Below are 22,814 nucleotides of genomic sequence, written 5' to 3'. Positions count from 1 at the left end.
CATGCACCCTCGGTCTTGCCCGCACCACAGAGCTAACCCGCCGTCATCAACAGATTCCCTGCCTCGAGCTGGAAGCAGTTCCACTTAAAGAGCAAGTCAAGCTCCCTTTCACATCATATAGAAACTGTGACAGACGCAAATGGGTTGGAGGACTCATTTCTGACAGTCTCCTCAAGCAGTCGCACAGTGTCTGAGTGGGTTCCACAGCAAACGTGCTCCAGGTTAAACAAGCTCCACTGCAGCCTCTTACTGCGAGAGGTTATCGCCTCCCACACTCCTTCTGCTTTGGCCAAGCAGAAGAGAAAAATGAGGAAAACAAAACATGTCCCTGCAACACACCGAGGGGAAGAAGAGCTACAGAAGAATTGCCAAGTTTTATTCTTTTTGTCACAGTCATTTCTCAGCAATGAAGGTGTTTATCTTGCCACAGCCTGCCCCTAGGGAGAGCTCATCTTCCCCAATACCACCTCAATGTCCAACCAGGTACCAGGAGGAAATTTTCCTAGTAATGGATAATTTGATAGAGGGAGAAGTGAGAGAGCAAATAGGGAGCTTCCAACATCTCAGAAAAATGTATATACATGTACATACCTTTCTTAATTATCCGTGCAGCTACCTACATTATTCACCAGAAACAGTCACTGCCGTTTCACTTAGGTATGTTGAATATGCAGAACTCTGTTTGCTCCACTCTTTCTCAAGTAAGAGACCTGAGTACCTAAAACATCCAAATATCGATTCAGAGGGTACATCTGCTTCCAGCTCCTCAGGGCAAACAGGCAAATGTTTGATTTTCCCTCCCTTTTCACTATTTGATCGGCTTACTTTCTTTATTTAAGCAAGTTGTAGGATCCCTGATGAAAAGAGCTCTTTTCCCCTTCTCCAGGAGCATGGAAAAGGTCTCCTCCATCTCCCTTCTCCTCCCTACCTGGTGATGATTGCCTTTTGGTCCCAGGTTTCCTTACCCAGCTCCTCAGGAAGCTGGACGCTGCTCCCTTGGTCCCCATGCAGAAGGGCGTTGCTTTGTGTCCTTTTATTCCTTGAACATTAGAAGTTTCTACAGACTTGGGATTAACAAACTCTAGAGAGGTCCCAGGCAGTGAGAACAGGGCTGTCACGGAGCAGCTTGCTGTGCATACAAAGAAACCCTTGACTAGAAGAGTCAGCAATGCAAGGAGAATTAAAAAGCACAGTTAAATAACCCTAAATCCTCATGCATATTTATGAACTACATCACATCAAAACTGAATCAATACCCCTCACTAGTTACATATGGCCGGAGAAAGTAAGAGCTGGTAACTTGGTTTTGCTTTACCCATTGTACTGATGAGACCCAGAAAGTCTCCATATAGGACTAAGTTCTTGGCCTGAGAAAGGGAATTTCAAGCTGTAACACAGCAGGGTAAGATGGAGCTGAGGGGAGAGGAGGAGCAGCCATTCACACCATGCGGGCAGCACAAGGGATCCACCTGAGCCTTGTCTACAGAGAAAAGTTTCAGTTTAAACCCTTCTACTCCTGTGACAAAAACAAGAACATTTCTGGCACAAGGGCAGGTTTTTCGATTTATGCTGCACCTCTGTAGGTGACATAAGCTACATTCCCCCACATTTCATACCCCATGTGCTGTGTGAGGCTGTCCACATGGGGAACTTAGATCAGCACAACCATCTGCTTAAATACATTTTCTTGGCTTCCACTGGGGAAAATAATTCTTGGTTGCCTGCAAAGCTTCAACTACTAATCACCCATTTCTTCTTAAATGCAATTGGAACCAAAGATATGGGAAAATGCTTAGGAACGTCACACTGGGATCACCAGCCCATTAACAAAATTACTCTGTCAACATGCTAAACCTGCCTTATATCAATTCACCTCCAACGGCACATCTTCTTTATTCAAGCTTAGACTGCTACAAAGTTGAGCCAAAACCAATTTGAATCTATCTTGAAAAATATGTGGTAGACACAAAACTGTCTGGACATCAGTGCACGACTTAATGGTCCGAAATACAACTGTCTTGTCTCCCGTTTGACTTTATTTCATCAGTTTTCCTTTACCATGCTAATGGACTGGACAGCAACAAGAACATTTTGCACAGAGATGTGAAGGGGTAATGATTTAAAATTTTACTGCCAAGTTTTCCCAGAATTATGACTGTCAGGTCAACCTATAAACTGTTAAGACCCTACAAAACCTCATTCAAAACAGTACTTCCTGCTGTATAAAATTCAGGCTTTGATTTTTATCATCACTTTCCTCGTTGTCAACATGAATCACAACATTTTTATGAAAGAAAACTGAATGAGGAGAAATTCTAGTTTTCTAGTGTTTCTCAGTGGGAAACCAGTTCTCCAGCCTTCGTATAACAAACCACCGAGAAGAGGACAGTTCAGCCTTACACAACAGCTATCACAACATGCTTTTGCACTACAGTAGTTACTTCTTTCTTATTAAGTTTTAATAACATATGCATCACTCAGAAACACAGACTAGGTGCAGTTGAGAAGGCATCTTTTTGACCTTATTTGAGCAAAGCTGAAAGACAACCTTTCCGTCTTTCACTAACTACCCATTTTCAGCCAGCATCTTTAAGCACACAATCACACTGACTTTAAGGGGTCAGATCACATTTGCTATGGAGGAATGCATTTTTCCTTCGTTAGACTTCTGACCTGGTCATTTTTCATATTTCGGTTACTGTTTTGTTTTTAATGCAGTTTTAATCCCTTAAAATTACTGCTATTTCAGCTGCAATCTTCGGCAGTACACAGGTTCTCTGACGGAGCTAAAGGCGTTTATTCCAAGTTGTTTTCACAGGCAGAGCCCCCAAATAGTCTTTGATGCATCTGGGATGTACTGACAGAAACCAGGGAGTTTCTGCCTGAAAGTGATACTGAATAGTAGACGAGCACCTCAGAAATTATCTGCCTGAACCAGCAGAAAGGGGCCTCAAGAATAAGGATAAAAATCTTACTTGCATAAATTTATACATTTTTATCCTCCAGCAGGTCAACAGCAAAAAAAAAAAAAAAAAAAAAAAAAGATCAAGAGAGGTGATAAGGGAAAAGCACATTTGATGTTAGTGATTTCAGAAAAAAATATTATTTTGTGTAATCACTCCGAAAGGAGTACAAATCTCTGCCGTCGTCTTGCTTAACAGAGTTCAACAATGCTTACATTTCACTTGAGAGGAAATATCTGTTTCCGTTATTTCAGCCCACTCAATCACTCCTTCTCTACTTTCTTCTCCAACTTAAAACCTTGAATCGGATGAATTCACTTAGTGAAGTTTGCAGATTACTAATCATCTATTGGCAGTATTGATCTGCACGTTTTGCATTTACTGCAGTCGGAATGAGACAGCACTGGCTGGTGAATAGACTGTGAGGACTGAAAAATGAGATTAACCAGCTAGCTTCATACAGATCAAGTTATCTGCTGCCTTGTTCACTTTTCATGAAGCTTCCAGAATGCAGCAAACTGAATCTCCTTAACTCACAAGACAGGACTGATACATAACTCCATTAGAAGAAAAGATCAGAAAAAGCAAGTAACACAATTTCATGGAAAACAGGTCTTGTCAAATAGACTTGAAAAGATTTCAAGTCTAGTTAATTAAGATAACTGTGTTGACATAACAGAATAGGAATTCTGTAAAATATTTGCCTCAGTATCAAAATCGCATTTTCTTTTAAAACTAGCATAATGCAAAATCATACTATGGCAGTTTTTAAATGGCCCAAAAGCTGATGAACTAATAGTGACATTTCCCCGTTATTTCCCATAAGAACTGCTTCTTTGGCCAATCGTATGCAGCATACGTTCTCTAAGATACATAAGAAAATAATAAATCCTTACTAAAATATGCAGATAACACAAAGACAGAATTGCAGCAAACAACAAAGCCCACAAAGATAGCTTAGAAATCTGATTGTGCTGGGCACAATCATTCCACATGAATTCAAATGCATCATGAGACATCCCGAAGCGCAGAGTATAGTCTCAGGTAGACAACACAGCAGGCACTTTCTGGAAGACAATGTCTGCGAGGAGGGCTTTTGGCCATGGTTAATAACTAAGGGTTACCTCCAATTTAGTGCTGTGGGGAGAAAAAAAATGGAACAGCAAGAATCTTTACGTACCTATGAGTAGGACTAGAGAAACAATATTGTCTCTGAATGCAGCACTGATGAGACCACTGCAGTGATAATGCATCCAGGTGAGGTGTGCATGCGTAAGAGGGTTGTTGAAAATTAAGGAAAGTTGTGAGAAGATTTCCATGAATGATTCATGGTCTGAAAAACATGTCTTACAATGAGAAATGAATGGAAATCAAACTATTCCATTTACTATGGAGAAGGCTGAAGCAATTTGATCAGTGTCTTTGGTGGAAATCTGACACTAGATGGTTCTTTAATCTAGCAAACAAAAGCAGAGCAAGAACCCAATAGCTCACAGTGAAGTCAGTGAACTGGAAATAATATATATTTTTAATAGGCATGGCTAACCAGGGAAACCAATACATTGTCTATTGCTTAGTATCTTTAAATCAATATTTGATATCTTATTAAAAAGAGGCTGTGGAGCAACCACAAGTCACTGGGTAGAGATTTCTCTTAAAACTGTATTTTTTGTGTTATATAGAAGATCAGACTAAATGGGTATTCTTTTTGGCCATAAACCTCTTAATTCAAGTCATTCCACTTTCTTCAATTCAGAAAAGTGTTATCCAATACTTTCACCCATTCTCTCTCATATCGTTATTTCTCCCTCTTACTTTCTAAGCCTCCAGACAATTTTGTAACTTCGGCATTTATTCCTCTTAAACATAACAAGAACCTAGATGTTATCACTGACAGTTTAATCTTTTTCAAGGAGAGTTTTAATTTGTAGAGAAATTATACTAGAATCAATGCCTCGAAATATAAAAATACTTTCAAATCTATGTACATTTTAATATTTCAGAGTGGCAGAGCTGCTCAAATCCTCAGGTGATGGAAAAGCAGAATGACACTTAAGATACAGCCACTGAGATTGTGCTTTTTTTCCCCTAAAGGAAATGTCTTTTTCACAGTCGTAACGACAACTTGAACACGCGCGTGCTGATCCATACAGATGTAATCCAGCTCATTGGAAAACTACAAGGGTTATTTGGTGATTAGAGTGCAAAAAATCAGAGAGCAGAAACAGCTTTGTCACCTGCCATCTTTCTTGGTCACTAGGCTGTAAATCAGGGAGTCTCAAACCTGATTTAAAGGGAGTAAAGTTAATTTAAGGACTTCTTTTCTGGGAGATAGTGAAGAGAGAAACAAAGATGGATTGAGAAGTGAAAGCTCAAGAAAAGAAGTCACAAAACAGGAACACATCTCTACATGCATCCCTCTTGACCACATGTGTACACATTCTTTAATAACCATCCCGCACACGTGTTCATCTTCATCAGAGCCAGATCTTTAACAAACTATTCCTCATGTTCCATCTAACATCCTGCTGCCAGTCACCCATCCATCTTCCTCAGCTGCCCTCTGAAGGCAGCATCTGCCATCTAGTTTTGAGCACCTTTGGAGACAATGAGGCACCTGAAGGGTTGCAGAATGGAAGTGGAATGAGGAAGCAAACACCTTGAACAAGCACAATTTACCCCTGTAATCCCAGATTATTTCTGTCCTAGCATGCGCATATCACGGTAACAACAACATGATTGTGGTTCTTCATGTCCATCAAGCAGAGGTTCAGACTGATAAATAATTAGGGTTCTGCCCTCAGGAAACACCTGGAACATCACAAGCCAGCACACTGAGAAAGCCAGCTTCAGCAGTCAGCTACAAACCGATCTTTTGTAATAGATAAACCTGGTCCACTAATCTCAAACTTGGTTCCCCCAAACTACCTCCTTGCCAGTGCTAGTAATTCTAATCCACATTTCAGAAGCCCTATAGGAGACATAACATGGCTGCCTCTCTATACTAAAAAGAAAAAAATCCCAAACATTCCTAATTCTTCAATACATGCCTGCTTTCTCTGGATCAGTAATGAGCTTGTCCATGTTGAACTTGAGAATACTATTCAATTTTATGAATTCTGCCTGGATCCTTACCAACCGCAAACTCTAATTTGTTTTCTGAATGCTATCTCAACTGTAAGAACTGATCAGTGCCTTAACTTAATATACAGGCTGCAGAGCTGAAGTGAAACCACACAGAAATGTGTTTGCCTCTCTCAAAAGCTGTTAAATGAGATAGTCTCCTATTCAAAACGAAGCACTACTAGTCAAAGAACCAGTGAAATGGGGAATACTGCTCTGCCAGGGGAGATGGTCAGCAAATATTGGGTTCCCAAGTTGGCCACGTCCATGCAACCTCCTTGGGAGGAGCACGTGGCCCCAAGGGATCGACTTCTGCAAAGGTCAATCAGCTGCGCCCAAGAAGGGCCAAAGCTGCTCAGGTCCAGGCAAATTTAACTGTACCAAAATCTGGCAATGTACCAAATCTGGTGGATTTGGACAGGTGTAATAGATGGTCAAAGGAAATTTGTTACTGCAAAACCATTTTCTTTCAAAATTGAATTGTTTCCCTCCTGCTGTGTTCTCTAAACCACAGTGCGTCAGCAGGGGCTGCTACGGCCAAGGCCCTGAGCATCCCCTTCGCAGTACGAGGGAACGAGTTTCAGGGCAATTATCCATAAATTCCACAGAAGCCACTCCCTCACACTCTGTCATACCCACAACAGAGCTGGGATTTGTATCATCTTCCTTACTGCCTGCCAGACCCATGCACAGTCAATTAAACTGGCCACATCCCCAAACCTTTTGGTGTTACCAGCCCCCCAGGCTCTGCCGTAGCACCACCTTCCTCTTGCTGCTGCTGAGCTTTCTCTCCTGCCTCTACACCTCATGAACATTTCTGTTGGAGGTTTTACTTTTCCAGAAACAAGCTTACTTGACCAAATATTCATAAATAAGTGAATAAGAGAGCGTGAGCCCTGGGTTTTTTGCTCATGACAACCTTATTGCTGATCTGTGCTTCTGTCAGGGATGGTTTTGCTAGGGTGCTACTACAGTATAGCGAGCATCACAGCAACCAGCCAACCTTTGTTTTTAGGAGATTACCAACTTGTTCCTGTGTCCCTGACACAGGGTCGGAAGTGGGAAACTACTCTTATTGTGTGTAGGTTGCTGTGCTGCACTGCCAGCCTCTGTCTGGGCAGCTGCTGCTAGTCCAAATCACTCTTATCTCTGAAATAGTCATGTGAAAATAGAGTGCAACAGGCACCCTCAAAGAACAAGGTACTTGGAGGCAGAAGGTGGATTAAAATCAATTTTTTTTATATATTACTCCCTACAAGAGAGCTCCGAAGTGCTCAGTCTCTAAGCTCTTGGGAAAGAACAGTAGCTGAAAAAACACAGGGACACTGAAGAACAGGGAAGTGGAGTAATAAGAGATTTGGCTGCTAGTGCTGAAATTTTGAAGACAAATTTTACTTATTTTCAAAAAAGCAAAATATTTTCCAATTCTCTCTCAGGAAATGGGAATGTGCAAACCGACAATGGACCCAAGGCTGCTTAAAATCTGATCTACAGTCTGGCTGCCATGGCATGCTGCAAGGAATTTGCAATATTCAGCCTTAGCTGGTCTCTCTCAAACATGCACAACCCTTGAGCAGCTGCCACAGGCATCCCAAACGTTGCAGCAGAAAGGGAGCTGGCGTCAGGGGGAGAAGCTGGAGTAAGAGGACGGAAGTAGTACCTGTGCAAAGCACAAGTGAAGAGAGCTGAGAAGGCCCCTCCATGGGACCACGCTGTTGCTAGACATCAGCAGATCCCTCCTGGGATGAGCAAGAAAATCAGTGTGAGGTAAGGGAAGATATTCCAGGCTCGATTTAAACGCCTCCATCCATTGCAGTCACATCTATGAGAAGCACCTGAAATCTCCATTTATCACCTCCCTATTTTAAAACTAATCAATACCACTGCGGGACAGCAACTTTCTGTGCAAGTAGAAAACAAGATGGCCTAGAGCCCTTGGAAATTCTCCCTGTTTCCTACCAGCTTGATACCAACTCTGCTACTGTGTCTGCACCACACACAGCCAGTGCTGTAACACGGCCTTAAACAATGCAGCAGCGGCGACTACTTTGCTTCCAGCAGCTCAACAAGCCTTGAGCCGTGAGTAGAGAAAGAGCCCCCTCTGCTTGCTTCTCAACAGCTGTGAAAAGTGTGTGTACAGAGACTAAGTGTTTAATGAAAGGAGAGTACTCCTTTATTGAAGGAGTATGTGGGATGTAGGAGCTGTTAGCTACGTTATAAACCCGGGAGTGTGCGTGTTGGGAGAGGAGTTTTGAAGGGGAGAACAGCTACTTGAGAAATAGAAAGAGGTGCAGTCTGCAGACACACACAGCACTCCAGCTGTAATTGGCTCCAAGTAATTCATAGTGGCCAGGTGGCTAAAAGCTAGAGAGAACGAGGGATGGAGAGCGTGCTGCACTGCATGAGCACGCACAGCAAAGTGCTATCCAACTGTCCAAACAGAGTTTTAAAGTGTTCAGCAAGAAAAGCTGGGAAGGAAGTTAACTAACTGAGGAGAGTCACCAAGAGAGGGATGGAAGGTGGCACAAGTCCAACAGTGGAAGGAAAAGATGAGAAACAACTTCTGTGCCCCCTTGACCCCACCAGGGTTTTTTTTAAGATGTGTAATTCCTATGGTAGATGACACGGTGGTTCAAGTGTCAGAACTCATCTGAATCTTGTCACTACAACAGCCTATACAGATGCTACTTCCAGAGGAGATGGACCCACTGGGAATTAAATATTCTGGCAGAGAAAGGTTTTAAAATAATTCTACCTTTTTCTTCATTCAGTACTCCTGCTAGTAACATACACACTAAAAATTGCTGAGGAGCCATGCATGCTTCTAAGACAAACCATAAGCCTTTGCATTAAGTTTTACCGACCTCATATGTAAATCAGCCTGTAAAGACTGGTAGCCCATTATATACTATTCAATTACTACAGCAGGCATCCATCCTGTGCCTTTCAGAGTGATCTGTAGCCTGTAACAGGTTCATAAACAGCTCAGAAAGACGACTGCTGTAGATTTCACTTAACTCCTTATCTATCTGCTTTAAACGGATTAAATGACTGTGTCATTAAAATGCTTGAAGTAAGCCTTTGATCATAAACTTCTCATCATTTTACAGTTATTGAATCTGATCCCTAATGAATCTTACTCTGCCATATTTCTCTGTCGTCTGTTACCAGCCTTGTTCCCCATTAGTCCTGGCTCCTCAGTCCTAATGCGGCTGCTTTGTATGCCAGACCACTGCCTCCTTACAGACCTCGATCGTATCTGCTGATTGCCCAACCCAGAGGAACGGATGAAGTGCAGGAATTTCATTTGAGGTGGGGTCAGAAGGAGAGAGAAAATAATCCACAAAATACAAGCCACACGAAACACTCTTTACATATTCACTGCACAGCTGCGTGACTGCAATTCTTTTCCAACAGCCCTTTCCTACAGCAATCTGAGGGGCCCCGCACGCTGCACACTGGAGCAGAGAGGGGGAATTTGGGCAGTGTGCTCTCCCAGTCTTTAAGGAAAAAATGTTTTTTATTTACATAGTAAAAGGGCGATAGGGAAAAAAGCACTACCGAGCTCAGGGGATTTTCTGCCACAAAGCACCATCAGATTTTATTGGCTGTAATGAAGGATGTGCCAGATCTCTGCAGCATGCAGAGGCAGGGGGAAAAGCCAAGGTTGTGCTACCCCGAGTGCCCCAACACAGACAGCAGCCACTGGCCAATGTCTAAGCATGGCAAGGGGAAAGCCACCACAGGTCCTGAAAAGATGTCACAAGCCTAGTCAGAAGCAACCAGTGAAAATGGAGGGAGACAAAATGTCAAATGATCTGGTCCATGAGCAAGTGGGGTTGGTAGTAGTCAAGGAGAACAAAAGTTCACCGGTCTGCAACAACTGGTAGAAATGGGGGACCATGAGGGTTTCACTGAAGTAATTCCACATTCAAAGTTTTGCTCCAAACTCAATCAGGCTACAAACCCAGTGATTAACTGTGGTGTAAACCTAGCTTCTTGCACCAGTTTAGCTCTGGCAAATCAAAGGGACTTACTAGGGGTCCAACAAAAGAGGGTTGGCAGGGGGGCTCTCCAAGCATTAGGGCAAGGGTGACAAACAGGCAGGGGCCTTTGATGCATTAGACATTTATAAAAGTCTTTTTCAGAAGAGAAGTACTGGGTAGTACTGGGCCTCCTGAACCCTCATATTTTCTCATTGAGAAGACAAACATTTTCTGAAACACTTGAGAGGGGTTTTTTTTTAGGGAAGTCCATTTTCATCAGGCACAACAGAAAGAGTACACCTTAGGAGTTCACATCTGGCTATCATTCAAAACAACGTAGAGTGACTCCATGGTGAGAGTGGCTTTTATCCTTCAATAATCAGTAGACACAAAACGGAAAACAAGTAGGCCCTTCTAGCAGCCATAGGAGAGGAAAAGTACCATGCAACATTTCATGAGAACTAAACGCCTGTTTCAGCTGTGAACTCTATTAAAGTCACATGAAAGTGTTAAACTGAATGCTGAAAAACCACACGTTTGATATGGAAGATGCCTATTATGTCAACTTGCACAGTCCTTGCCAATGCAGCACACTGACTAATGTTAATCATTCTGCGTTCTAATTATCTTACCATTATAGCAATTTCCCTGATGATCATCCTTTTTTTTTCCTTTTGCTGTTGTTCAGTGTTTTTCAATGATGCAGGCTGTATGGCTTGGACCACCTCTTTGCCACCCGAGTGTTTCCAAAGAATGTACCAAAGGGTGTGTTATTATCTCTCCCCATCATTCCCTTGGCTTACCAGGACATACTTCGTACTTTTAAACAAAAGGATGTGAAAGAGGAGGACGCTGCTTTGCTTCTGTCCCCTCACATGCTATGCACTGAATCAGACAGGCTGTGGAAACCTCCCAGATGACCCAGTGCTAACCTCTCCTAGCACTGGGGCCGGCGGCACAGAGCGTAGCAGTGTTGACTACGATGGGACAGCAGGAAACAGCATCCTCGCTATCGCCCAGCTGGAGTGAGACTGACTGCCTTAGTAATTGCAGTAGCGCAAGAATGGATTTAATTTATTTTGTGCTTTACTCCAGAGAGAGAAAGAGGCCAGATTTACCCAGTGGCCTCATTCCTACCCCCAGAGCATGAATTACTTGCAGATTTCACAGTGAGTAGATAGAAGCAGAGACACAGACAAGTCCCTTGAACCAAGGAAGTGATCAGTCCTTTCTGCCTCATCACCCTCATGTACATATAGTGACATTTTAATTAGCTTTCCCTATGTCTGACAGACATCCTGGATCACACAGAGAAACCACCTTTCACTTCCTACCCTCACAAAATTTGGGAGCTTTAAAAAAAACCCAAAACCAACAATAAAAGCAACCCAGTCCTCTCTTCCTTCCTACCCAAGCAATTCAATTACTTGCCAGACAGCACTAAGAATCCATTAGAGAAGAATATATTCTGCATTTGCTGTGGAAATCTCCTGGTGATCTTATCTGTCCCCCAGTTCAAGCTCAAAGCTCAATTGTTTTTTTTTCTGCAGAAAAAAGGAGACTTCAAGCAATACTGAAATCTTTTCAGACGGGGAGAGTCATCTCTTCATTTAGAATTTACAAGAATAAGAGAGATTTACAGATAAACTGAGATAAGAGGAATGGCTATGGGGCAACCTACTGGATTCTGAAGGGCTTTGAGTTAACTGCTCCAAGCAGCGAATTCAACATTATCTTGATCTGACTGCCTAAAGAAATAAATACTTCAGAAGCAGCTTTGCCCAGTAACAAGTTTTCAAGCTATCATTGAGTAAATCAGTAGAAGGGCATCATCTCTAACTTTCACACATATCTAAAGGACTGACTATCTTTTTGATCCCCTGGAACCATGCAACATCAGTAAAGAGCCTTAAGTTGAACAGAATAGCCAAAGAGCTGAAACGAGGAGGATGAAAGGGTAGGCTCAGGAGGAATATGCTGGCAAATTGACCGATAGGTCTGTTCTGCAGTATGTCCAGAATTTTTTTTCTCTAGGATGCTTGAGAGAACGGACCACACAATAATCTCCAGGTGCAGACGCAGAGCTGTCTTCTAAGTGGTTAGTGTCAACAGCAGCATCATACTCAGAAGATATCAGAGACCCTGGGAAAGCAGAAAGGCCAAAAGACATTGTACATTCAATCCCCAAATTATTTGGACCTAGAAGTCAGTGTTTATGTGCCACTGCAGCATAGCCACTAGGCAGCACCAGGGAAACCATTCCCTGTGTGATACAATCACTATTCCTTCCCACCATCCACCTGAAGAGGACCCTAATGAATGTCTACAATATTGCCACCTCCCTCATTTCAACTTCTGTGAACCTTAAGGGAACAGTCTGACAACTGCCATAGTTGCAGCACGTCCAGGGACAAACCCCCAGCCCACACCCGCCATCTGTTCTCCCTCCTTAGCAGTTATTTCCCTCTCCACCTTTACTATCCCTCTGACCATGCTCCAGTTGGATTCTGTTGAAACAATCTGGGTAACATTCCCTATTTTACACCCATATGGATCAAGTCACATCTACATATAAATACAACTGCATGCATTCTAATAATTATCTGCAAACATATATATATAAAATTCAATTCCCTGCTGTTGTATTTAAACGTTCAGGCTGTTCCACCATGATAATATTAATTATAAGAGCTCACACATATCTAATCATGCTTTTCCTTGCACACTGAACAGATCAACCTGTGAGCAAGCCCTGACTCCTAGGGAAATAACCTTAAGGTCAGCAACTCTAGCTGTGATGGATCTAGAGGGAAAGCGGTTCCACAGCTGAGCTCCCTTGCAGACACTGCCCTCCAGCAGCTTCTCACATCCCCCTACTCATAAAAATGTAATTACTAAATTACTACTGATTGCAACTGTGGTAGTATTGCACAGAAAGGATGTATCCACTGGAAGACAAAAATACACGAGAGGATCTCTGGAGCTCATCCTTGCTGCACAGCCTTCATGTTACTGTTTTTTCAAGTTTTTCATCTTACAAGAGCCAGAAGCACAATAAACCCCCTTTTCAAAAGCAGCGTCTTTGTTCTGAAAGGTCACAATCTTGACTGAACATCTTATGTTGTGTCCAACATGCACAATAGTTTTCAGGGACTTTGTATTTCATTTTAAATGTCCTGCCAAAAATGCAAAGAACAGGCACAGTTTCTGTATTATTTAAGATATGTGGGGCTTAAATGTTGAGCAGGGGAAGCAGCGGTGTTCCTGACGGAGCCAAACCCCGTGCTCGGGTAAACACAGATGTGATGGATCACCTGGGAACCCTCCCGTCTGTATTAAACACAACTGGGCTTTACAGAACGCTTCTTTGTACACACAGAACTGCCTCATATACCACTACTGATTTAAAAAAAAACATACAAAGATGCTTTTTCCACAGCATTTCACTTATCCTGCCATCCTGACTGTCTATCCTCATTTAAAGAGAACAGCCCTTCTATCTAAATTAGGCACCATTTCCCATTCTACTGTTACCTGTCTTTCAAATCTAGGTAGAAAAGCTGTCAAATGCAATTACTTCTTTCTGACTTCTCTCCATCTATGTCTCTCTAGAGTCTTATCAAACAATAGCAAATGGAAATTGAGGCAAATTTGGAAACTTAGACTGGGAAGAGACAGTATTGGGATCTGACTGCGTTCAGGGTGTGCTGGCAGAGATGCTCTGTTGTTGAGGTGTTCTTCCCACTTACAACCCTGGGTCTCCCCAGGCACAAGCTCCGACCCCCAGCAAGCCTGGACTGCAGATCGAATTGCTCGATGCCAAGCATTTGAGCGACAGAGACACGTCAAGCTTCCCTTCTACTATTTGATAAAATTCTTCAGGGGAAACCCATTTTCTTTACGAAGATCTCTGCCTCCAGGCATCGAATAGGTGGTAGGTTGGTCTGATCAAAGGGCAGAGTTCTGGGATATGTCAGATAGCGCATCAACATTTCACACACTTGATTCCCCTGACAGAGGACACATAAAGAAAACGTGTTTCTCTGATGCACACTGCCATCTCCATCAGTGTCTCAGCTCAGAGCATCTCTATATTTTCTCACGTATATTTTAACATGATTACGACTGCTGCCCAGTCTTCACTGTGATATGAACCAGGCAGACTTTCTCATATCACATACGCACACAGAAAATTGGCTAAACTCTGACTTCATTTCTTTTCCATAGTCTGGGTAACACATCCTGGTCTTCTGTCTCAGAGATGGTGCCAAGTTTTCCACATACCAAGTAGTAGAGGAAAAATCCTACTGTAAGCAGTCTCCTCATCAGAAGGATAAAACTGTTGAAAAATATTACTGAAAACTTTGACCTTACAAAGACCAGTGGCAAAAAGCCAGACCACAACAGAAGTAGTGGCACAAACAAGAACAGCATGAAACTGTGACCTATTTGTTTTAATCAAAAATTCAAAAATAATTGGGTCATCAAATAAAGGCTGAAATGATAATGACTAATGAAAAGCTAAAAGCCTAAAGTGGAGAGAGCTGTAACTTATGGATGTGATGTTCCTAGAAACCCGAGAAGAGGCACAAAGCTTCAGCAGACAAACCTTGCCAGGTGTTATTTTCCCTATATGGGTCTAAATGACATTTTTCTTTTATTTCTGTGACATTGCAGCAGAATTCAAAGCAGCGGAAGAATAATAGAAAATGAAGAAAGAATAATTGAAAACTAATTCGTGCCATCAAATGACTACAGAGAAAAAACAGAAAACTATAAAGGGACAGTCACTCTTATCGTTTCCTGAAACTGCTTTTTCTTTGCTGTGTGATAAATAAGATTAGAGGAGCTTAAAAGTGAAGTCTCTTTTTAAAATGGTTGTGTCTGTCTCCTCAGCCTTGGCTTTCACCTGCAGGACGTTTCTGGGGAATCAGTGAAACGCTCTTCTTGCATAGGAGCCTTCTGTAGTTGCTACTTACTACCACTTCATCAGCTAGCATTGTAAGTGGTTGGGTGAGGCATTTTATAAACACAACCGTGTGTCCAAATGTGTAGTTGTAGCTGAAATTACCACTTTTCTTACATCCTTGCCCTTTTTACCATACAAGAACACTAACAGAGTGGTTACCTTCCTGTCATGAAAGCAGCACACACAGAGAGAATACCCCCAGATTTAGTGCTTTAGTGACTCTCTGCCACGCAACCAAGTCTTGCACGACTTTTAAAACCTCACCATTCATTCTGTAATACCTGTTCAGAAAATCAAGGCTTGTTTCAAGCCAGTTTTCTTGTACTGCACCAGGACTCGAACAATTTCTTGGTGTTTGCCCCCTGCAGAATACAAGCACTCTGGGAGCAACCTCCTCCTCGGTGTAGCAGCATCCTCATCTGTATTTTGTGCTCATCACTGATTTTTCTACTCTAGCATGGATGCCACCTCTTAAAGTTTGTGCTTTGTGTGTACTGGTACAGCGACCTTTTCCAGCAGGACACCTCCCCTGCCCCAGCTCTCTCCCTGCTTGCTCTGAGCTCTCCGTGCTGCTGCTCGGGCATAGACGCTGAGCACTGACCTTTCCCTGCTTCAGAGCAGTTCAGGAAATCCAGCGCTCACCCTTCCTCCCCTTCTGCTCATCTAATGAGCTGTGTGATGCCACACAACTGCTGATATTTTCAGGGATAGTGGCAGAAGTACATTAATGAATTTATTATGGATTTTTGTGTTAAATGTATTATGCAAATGTTAATCAGTTTCTGCAGAACTTCGAGAAAGGTGCTGCATGAAATAAACAATACAGCGCTAGTCTGGCAGTAAAATTTATAGACCTTCAGGTGTTTAATATTCAATGTGCAAATTCCTCTAAAAAAAAAATTTTTAAAGGGCATGTTGGTAAAATTTCCCTGCACAAATGTGAATCTATGCACTCCTGGTCCCTGATGTTAACAAACATTAGCAAGTCTGTACTGTGCGTGTCCTTGTTTTATTCGACATCCACTTTGCGCACCACATTTATCAGGGCCACCGAGGCCATGGAACAGCTTCTCCTTGAACCACCTAATGACAAATTTACAACTTGATGACATGTTTATGCTTCTTCTCTCTGCTCTCACGGAATGTTTCGAATTCCTGTTAATTCTAATAACTGTGAGGTATTCAGAATTAACATGTACAAATATTTGCATAGCCCCAGCTAATTCAGTGTCACGTAAGTCCTCAAGGCACACTCCTTCCATTTTACACCGGTTCTAGGACTTTCTTCAGTACCTAATCCACATGGCACAAGATGCATGATGCTTTCTCCCAAATAACACATGTAATCCTTGAGCACAATTTATAGGCACATTATATGGGAAAGTTTTTTCCCTCGCATTCGAGTAGCACTTGAGCATGTACCCTTAGCCCTGTGAACACTAGATACCTACACAGCAAAGCAGCTTGACTGTAGTTTAACCTAACTAGCTCAAGCAATAATTGAAGTGAAGGTGTAACAGCAGAGGCTTTTGCTCATGGTAACCACCAGAGTACGTGCTCAGTGACTCCACGGTGCTTCTCTAAGCCTGGCATGTTACCGCCTGTGCCACACCATCTCCAGTGCTACTGCTACCCATGGTACCAGATTCCCTCGGTCCCAGCTGCAATCACACCCAACTTGCTGTGTACATGTTCTCCAATGTTCCACGCAAGCATCACATACCTCTGATCTGCCACAGATGGATACCCATATATGTCTAGGTTATATACTTACAGTGAGTGGTAGAGGCATTTAGCTCATGGGGAGACTCCTGAAAGTGTGAAGGCAGCTGAGAATGCCTGAAAATATCTTTGCAATGAGGCTAAGAATTTGGAATGCTAATCCCCAAGTGAAATGCCTGTGCTACACTTGAGCTATTGAGTCAATAATTAATAGAAATGGTATAAATTTAACCAAGGCAACATAAATGTTTATCACGTGTTTTTCATTGGTGTTGTAAGCAAAACTGTGGAGTGACCCCCAGAGTAGTCTCTGCCAACATACACTTGAGCAGACACACACTTCCTTACATCAGTGAACACTTGCTGCAGCCTGTGAAATTTAGAAGATAATCTTTGCCTGTAAAAGATGAGTTTATTGCTGATAAAATCTAGGAGTCTGTGGAAAGGATCACAAATCCCTCTGTTTTCCATCCACTTCCACACACTCCCATGAAACTCAATGTACTGGATGAGTACATTGTGATATGGCCTTCTGCAGCCCTGGACCTGAACTTCTCTGCATAATTCATCTTCTTTTTACTGGGTATCCTGCTGTATGTTCTCAGCTATTCTACCTCATAATTAAATCCCTCTGAAGCACACACAAATTTGTTCCTACACCTTGCCAAAAGCTATACCTGACTGAAGAGGTGCCGAGTGGTTTGCTCAAACCCTTTTGAAGAAGCCTTTTTTTTAAAAAAAAAAAAGGCTGAACTTGACCACTTGAGGTTTTCAATGAGGACCAGCTGTGCCACAGAGGCTAATGCAGACCACAGCATGCACAGATGAAGGAAAAAAGACAGGAAGTTTGTGAAAGGGAAAGCATGGAGATAATCCAGGAAGAAGACTTGTGAGCATTTGAGAGGTCAATTAGGGAACCTTGAAAGGTTGACAATGTCTCTTTAAGTTTCATAACAGTGTAAATGATTCATTCATCAGTCTTCACTGGTCACATAACCAATAGTTAAACTGTTAAATGACCTCAACTTTGCCTTGGGCTCTTAACTCCAAGCTAGTTACTGCCTGGCTGCCAAAGTGCTAACTATAAAATGAGTCATTAATGCTTAAAGAGGAGAAATGTTCCCTTGTCCACCACCCAAAGGAATCTGCGTTTGGGTTACAGCTTCCAGATGTTTTGTCAGTCCCTCAAAACACAGCCCTAGGATAAGAGGGAGACTAGCCACAAGGTTGTAGAGATAAGGGAAAAAAGAAACATGAGAGCACTCTGGATGCCCCAGCACCTTCATTGTCCATGGACATCTGACTCCTGGAGAACTTAATACAACAGACACGAGCCACCCACTCTCCCCACAGAGCCTCCTGCTTTGGTGGGACCAACCACCACAAGTCAATGATAGCTTAGGCAGGTCAATTAAAATGACCTAAAGCAGACAAATAGGACAAATCTTCAAACATCCACTCCATTTGTATCTAACTTTACCAATTATGTCAGCTACTCTTACTGAAAAAATTATAATATTTCTGCTTGCAGAAGTTGCTTATTTCTTATCTTCAAAGCATTACAGCTACAAGACAACTACCACCGAAGTGGACAAGTGGTTTATGCTTTAATTTGTGCAAAAATAATCAGTTTAAAGCCTGGAAGAAACTAAGCTTTACGTAAACCAGATTAATATCTTAAAATGTAAAATGGTCAATAACAACAGCAAAGTTAGACATTTAGAAAGAAACTACTGCACATGCATTAATGAACACCTCAAAACATGTTAATAAACTCATGCCAATGTGAAAAAACACCCCCAAATACTTTGTGGAGTATGTTTTTCTCAGGCAGTTCCCTTGTGGACACTGTAACAGGGAATTTAGTCCCTTCTATTCTAACAGCAAAATTTAGCATAAATACCAGCTTCTGTCTGGGGAACATTTTCTGATGACTGTCCTCATACCATGTAGGTAGTCAACTCTTCCCGAGCTCTTTGAGATAATGGGCAAAAATTAATTATTTCAATATTTATGAATAATATTGCATATTTATGAGTGTTGCTGTCATACTACTGACCTGCAGAAAGGCTAAACACAACTAGTTACCACTGTGACCAGGGGTATTGTGCTCAAAAGTTGATCACTTCAGAGTTTTTGCCAAACCATGAACCTTTCACACAGCCAAACTACCCTTGTAGGGTTTCACCTAGTCCCTGAGATCCTCTCCCAGCTTTCTGTGACAGGTGATTCCTTTTACTCAGAAACAAGACAGAAAAGAAAGACTCCTTCTGTTTAGCCTCATAAATACACATGCACACACTCAAAAGGGATCAGGCTGCTAGCTTGGCTATGGGACTAGAGGCTATTTTCAAGCTCAAACACACCTCAGTGTAAAAAACACCTCCCTGCCTTTTATCCATACAGATCCACTTATCTGAACTCTAACTGGAGTTTCATTTTTCTCACCAACCAGCTGTGAACTAATTACGAGGACTTCTAACTAGTCCTGCTCCCTCTCCAAGCATATGGATCCAATTAAGTCAAACTGCAGCTGATTTTAATCAATCTTCCTTGAAGCAGCCAAACTTGAAGAATCTCTTCTCCTTCAGCTCGAAGAGTAGAGGAGAGCAGGAAAAGCAGGAGAGTAGTATTTGCATAAGGAACACTTCACATCCGTTTGGTTGCCTGTAAACACAAGGCTCCTAGCAGTAAGAAATGCTAATTGGATGCTCCTCACAAGTCTTTCCTCCCACTTTATCAGAAAAGCACTGATTTGATCAGTCTCTCTTGTTCCTGGCATCGAGTTGCACTTTTCCACCAGCAGCTCGGGAAGATGGTCCAGATCATTTCAGAGGACTGAACAAACCAAGCCTTTCACTGGAATCTCACTTGCCCTCCATAGGCCAAGCAGTAACAGCACATTTGCTTTCCTGGAAGTCTTTTTTGCTTCATCAAAAGAAAGAAGGGTAGGGGAGAGGAGATAAAATTGACAGGTTAAACCCACTCCTTTCATGTACTATTTGAATCCCTCTCCTGAGCAACAGTTCAAATGTCTCTTAAGATAATGTCCTGGGTGATGGGGAGGCACCCTCAGCAGGGTGTCATTTCTCTACAGTTCCAACATTTCTTGTGTTTTTGTAATCTGAGGGCTTTATTAGCAGTAAAGACCTGACCAGTGAGTAATATCCATGCTAAAGGCTTTATACCAGTGAAGGAAAATCAATGCAGCCTGCAGCTAGGTGTCAAGAGCCAAAGGGTTTTGGAAGAAGGGGTGTGTGGAGGTGGAAAGTGCCTTCAGCCATAATTCAAGCTGTCCCTGCATAAGCACAGAACACAAAGAGATGTCAGATGTTACATACACTGCTGCGGATAGCTATCAGTATCCCAGCTTCTTTATTTGCTAATACTGAGCTCAGGGAGTGTGAATCACACATCTAACACAAAAGTACATTTCCACGTGCTCGCTTGCCCTCTGGCGAGTCCATCTGGGTCCTGTAGTTCACAAAGTGGGCTACTGTTAGCAGCAGCCAAAGCAGAAATGAGCAAAATACACGTGCCAATACTCGGATACAAAAGGATGCAAGAGGAGGCAAACATTTTTGAAACTTTACTCCTTTCCACACATCAGTACAGTCAAACATTGACATTTCCAATTACCAGATATTAGCCATTATCTCCCTAGATTTCATTCACTGCATGCAGCTTTGTGAACTCAAAAGACTTCAGTCCAGTGTAAAGCAGTCAAAGCCTTAATTCTACACCCTGCCTCTTCCTCTTCCAAATTCACAAGTTTAATACACCCCTTCTATGTATCTTTCATTTAGTAGATATAATTCCAGAAAGTCAGACATTTTATTTTAAAAAAGAAGGAACTGCAGATAAGGATTAGTCAGAAATCGCCCTCATCCTACCTTGTTTAATGTCACCCCCTACTTTCTCTTACACCTTTATTTGATTTGATGCCATGCTTTTCCCATGTTTGTAGTTTCATCTTTCTCTTCAGAAAAATTTTCTTGTGATTTCTGTATATAAAGTTTGTCTTGCCTTTTTCCCCCTTTGTGATAAAGAGACATTATTTTAACCCATCATTTCCCACTGATTTCTTTCAGAGATGTGAATAAATAACATGTCAAACTAGCAATATTTCAGTGACCTTATCTGAGTGTACAATAATATTTTCGGTGTATTTGCTCAGCACTGATAGAAGAAGTGAATTTCTAACCTTATCCTTAACTTAGTGGGTTCCCACTGTAAGGAACCTTCTTCCAACGTGTTTATAAAAAAAAGTCATTCTTAGCTTAGCCTGTCAATATACTTGATTCTCAGGTTGAATAAAAAATGGGAAGGCTGATGTTTTCCCCTCTGAGGAGTTCTGAAATCTTGACCATTCAGGTGGGCACACATTTTAGCATTCAGCTTACATATTCCTATATTTATGCTTTCCTTTCCTCTTTCAGAGAAGCTGCTTTTGGCATCCAGTCCTCTAAAACACAACTAAAGTGAGAAGCTAAGGAAGGGGGGAGCTACCTCCTGTTAAATAATTAAAGCCATGTCCTCAGCCTTGGCAAAGCAGATGTAAGAGCATGATTACCTTAATTCAGCTCACTAACTAGCCTTTTGGGGGACTGGCAGATTTCTCTTTCCTAGACCTGCTAAGCCAGATGACCATCTTCTTTCTCTTTTTCCACACCTTCCCATATAATTTTTACTCTGCCCTATCTGCAGGTTGTTCCTGTTCTCCCCCACTTCCTCCACAAAGCCCTGACCTACACAATACTGAATTCAAACAGCAAGCACCATTAGTGAGATAAGTCATGGGCATCCTGTGACAAGCTTTCAAAGCCTTTTTTGGTGAACAGTACAACTGTTATTGTATAGTAGCTTTACCACAGTATGAAGGTCCCATCTTGTTCCTATCACCACATCACTTTTCTATACTGTGAAAGCTCAGCTATCTGAACAGTACCTACTGATGATCTCCTCTTTCAAGAACCAGAAGGCAAACAATTAGCAAGACTACACAGAAGACTTCGGACCTTTCTCCTCTTTGAATCTGTAATTTTAAAAGCTTGGTCTTTTGGCATTTCAAGAGCTGTATGAGCAAACAAAGTGGAGCATCTCAAGACATCACAAAGAAAATAGGGAATTCCTCTGGTCAAGCCTTCTTGGAAAGCCAGCAGCCATTGTAAAACCATGTTGGCAGATTAAATGCTACCTGAGAGAGTTGTAATCTGCTCTGAAACCAAAGCTGCTGTTGTGTTAGTTGGAGACCTAAGCATCGAAACACCAGCCCAAAGCTTTCATCTCCTGATGACTGAAACACAATTAAAGGAAAGCAGGGTGACAGGTTTCACACTAAACATGGCTCAGCAGAGATGCTCAGCAGCTCTTAGCTTCCTGCTTTATCAAAGCTGTCACTTTCCCTGTCTCTAGGAATTGGTAATAAAAAAAAAAAAATTTGATTTGCTTCTAATAGGTGTCAAGATAAAAATCAATGGTCTGTCTGAAATCTGGGTAATTTCAAACCTTCAGGTTTTCCACCATGAAGCAATTTACACGAAAATGGAAAAAAAAAGAAGAGGAAAGGAAAAAATTAAGAAAATTAAATGCTACAATGCTGAATTGTTCAGCATATCAGAGAGAACAGAAGGGAGAGATGACACAGTTCATAGCAGGATGGGCTTTGATTAAACAAAACAGGCTCAGGTTCTTGTTTGCTCCAGCACCTTTCAAATAGGAAACCTATAAAAGTTTGAAACAACTCCCATGCCCCTCCTCTGCACAGGAAAGCTGTTCCCAGAATGAGAGCAAGCTGAATAAACAGTCCACTCAACTGCTGCAGGTGAGCTTGCCCTCCTTCAAGGAGGGCAAGACTTCACGGACCTATCCAGAGAGAAAAGCTGAAGACCTTTGGCCATACAGGACAGCACTACCTCAGGAAAAGGTAAAATACCACAGCAGTGCAGCAAAAGAAACACACCCTTTTGTTCTTCTGACTCCACACCTTCTGCTCGCCATGTCTGTGGTCTGGAGATGCTGCCATGTCATCCTCTCAATAGCACTGATGCT

At 42.1% G+C, this 22,814-nt stretch overlaps 1 protein-coding gene across 4 annotated transcripts in view; it reads right to left on the bottom strand.

Moving 5' to 3' along the window:
- The window catches only part of MAD1L1 (mitotic arrest deficient 1 like 1), a 379,497-nt gene that overhangs the window by 138,479 nt on the left and 218,204 nt on the right, over positions 1–22,814 (bottom strand). The window contains exon 1 of one of the 4 annotated variants that reach the window (XM_074886099.1): positions 16,816–16,894. The exons of the other annotated variants lie outside the window; for them this stretch is intronic. Within the exon in view, the coding sequence (XP_074742200.1) occupies positions 16,816–16,833 (18 nt within the window). The 5' untranslated portion in view covers positions 16,834–16,894. Of the gene's footprint in view, positions 1–16,815; positions 16,895–22,814 lie in introns of those variants that run through there. 4 annotated transcript variants of the gene reach the window in all.

The sequence above is a fragment of the Strix uralensis genome, chromosome 16, assembly GCF_047716275.1.
Source record: "Strix uralensis isolate ZFMK-TIS-50842 chromosome 16, bStrUra1, whole genome shotgun sequence".
In the NCBI taxonomy this organism is placed as follows: domain Eukaryota; kingdom Metazoa; phylum Chordata; class Aves; order Strigiformes; family Strigidae; genus Strix; species Strix uralensis.
The sequence above is the reverse complement of the archived record's forward strand: the minus strand, read 5'-3'. Positions and strand labels throughout refer to the sequence as shown.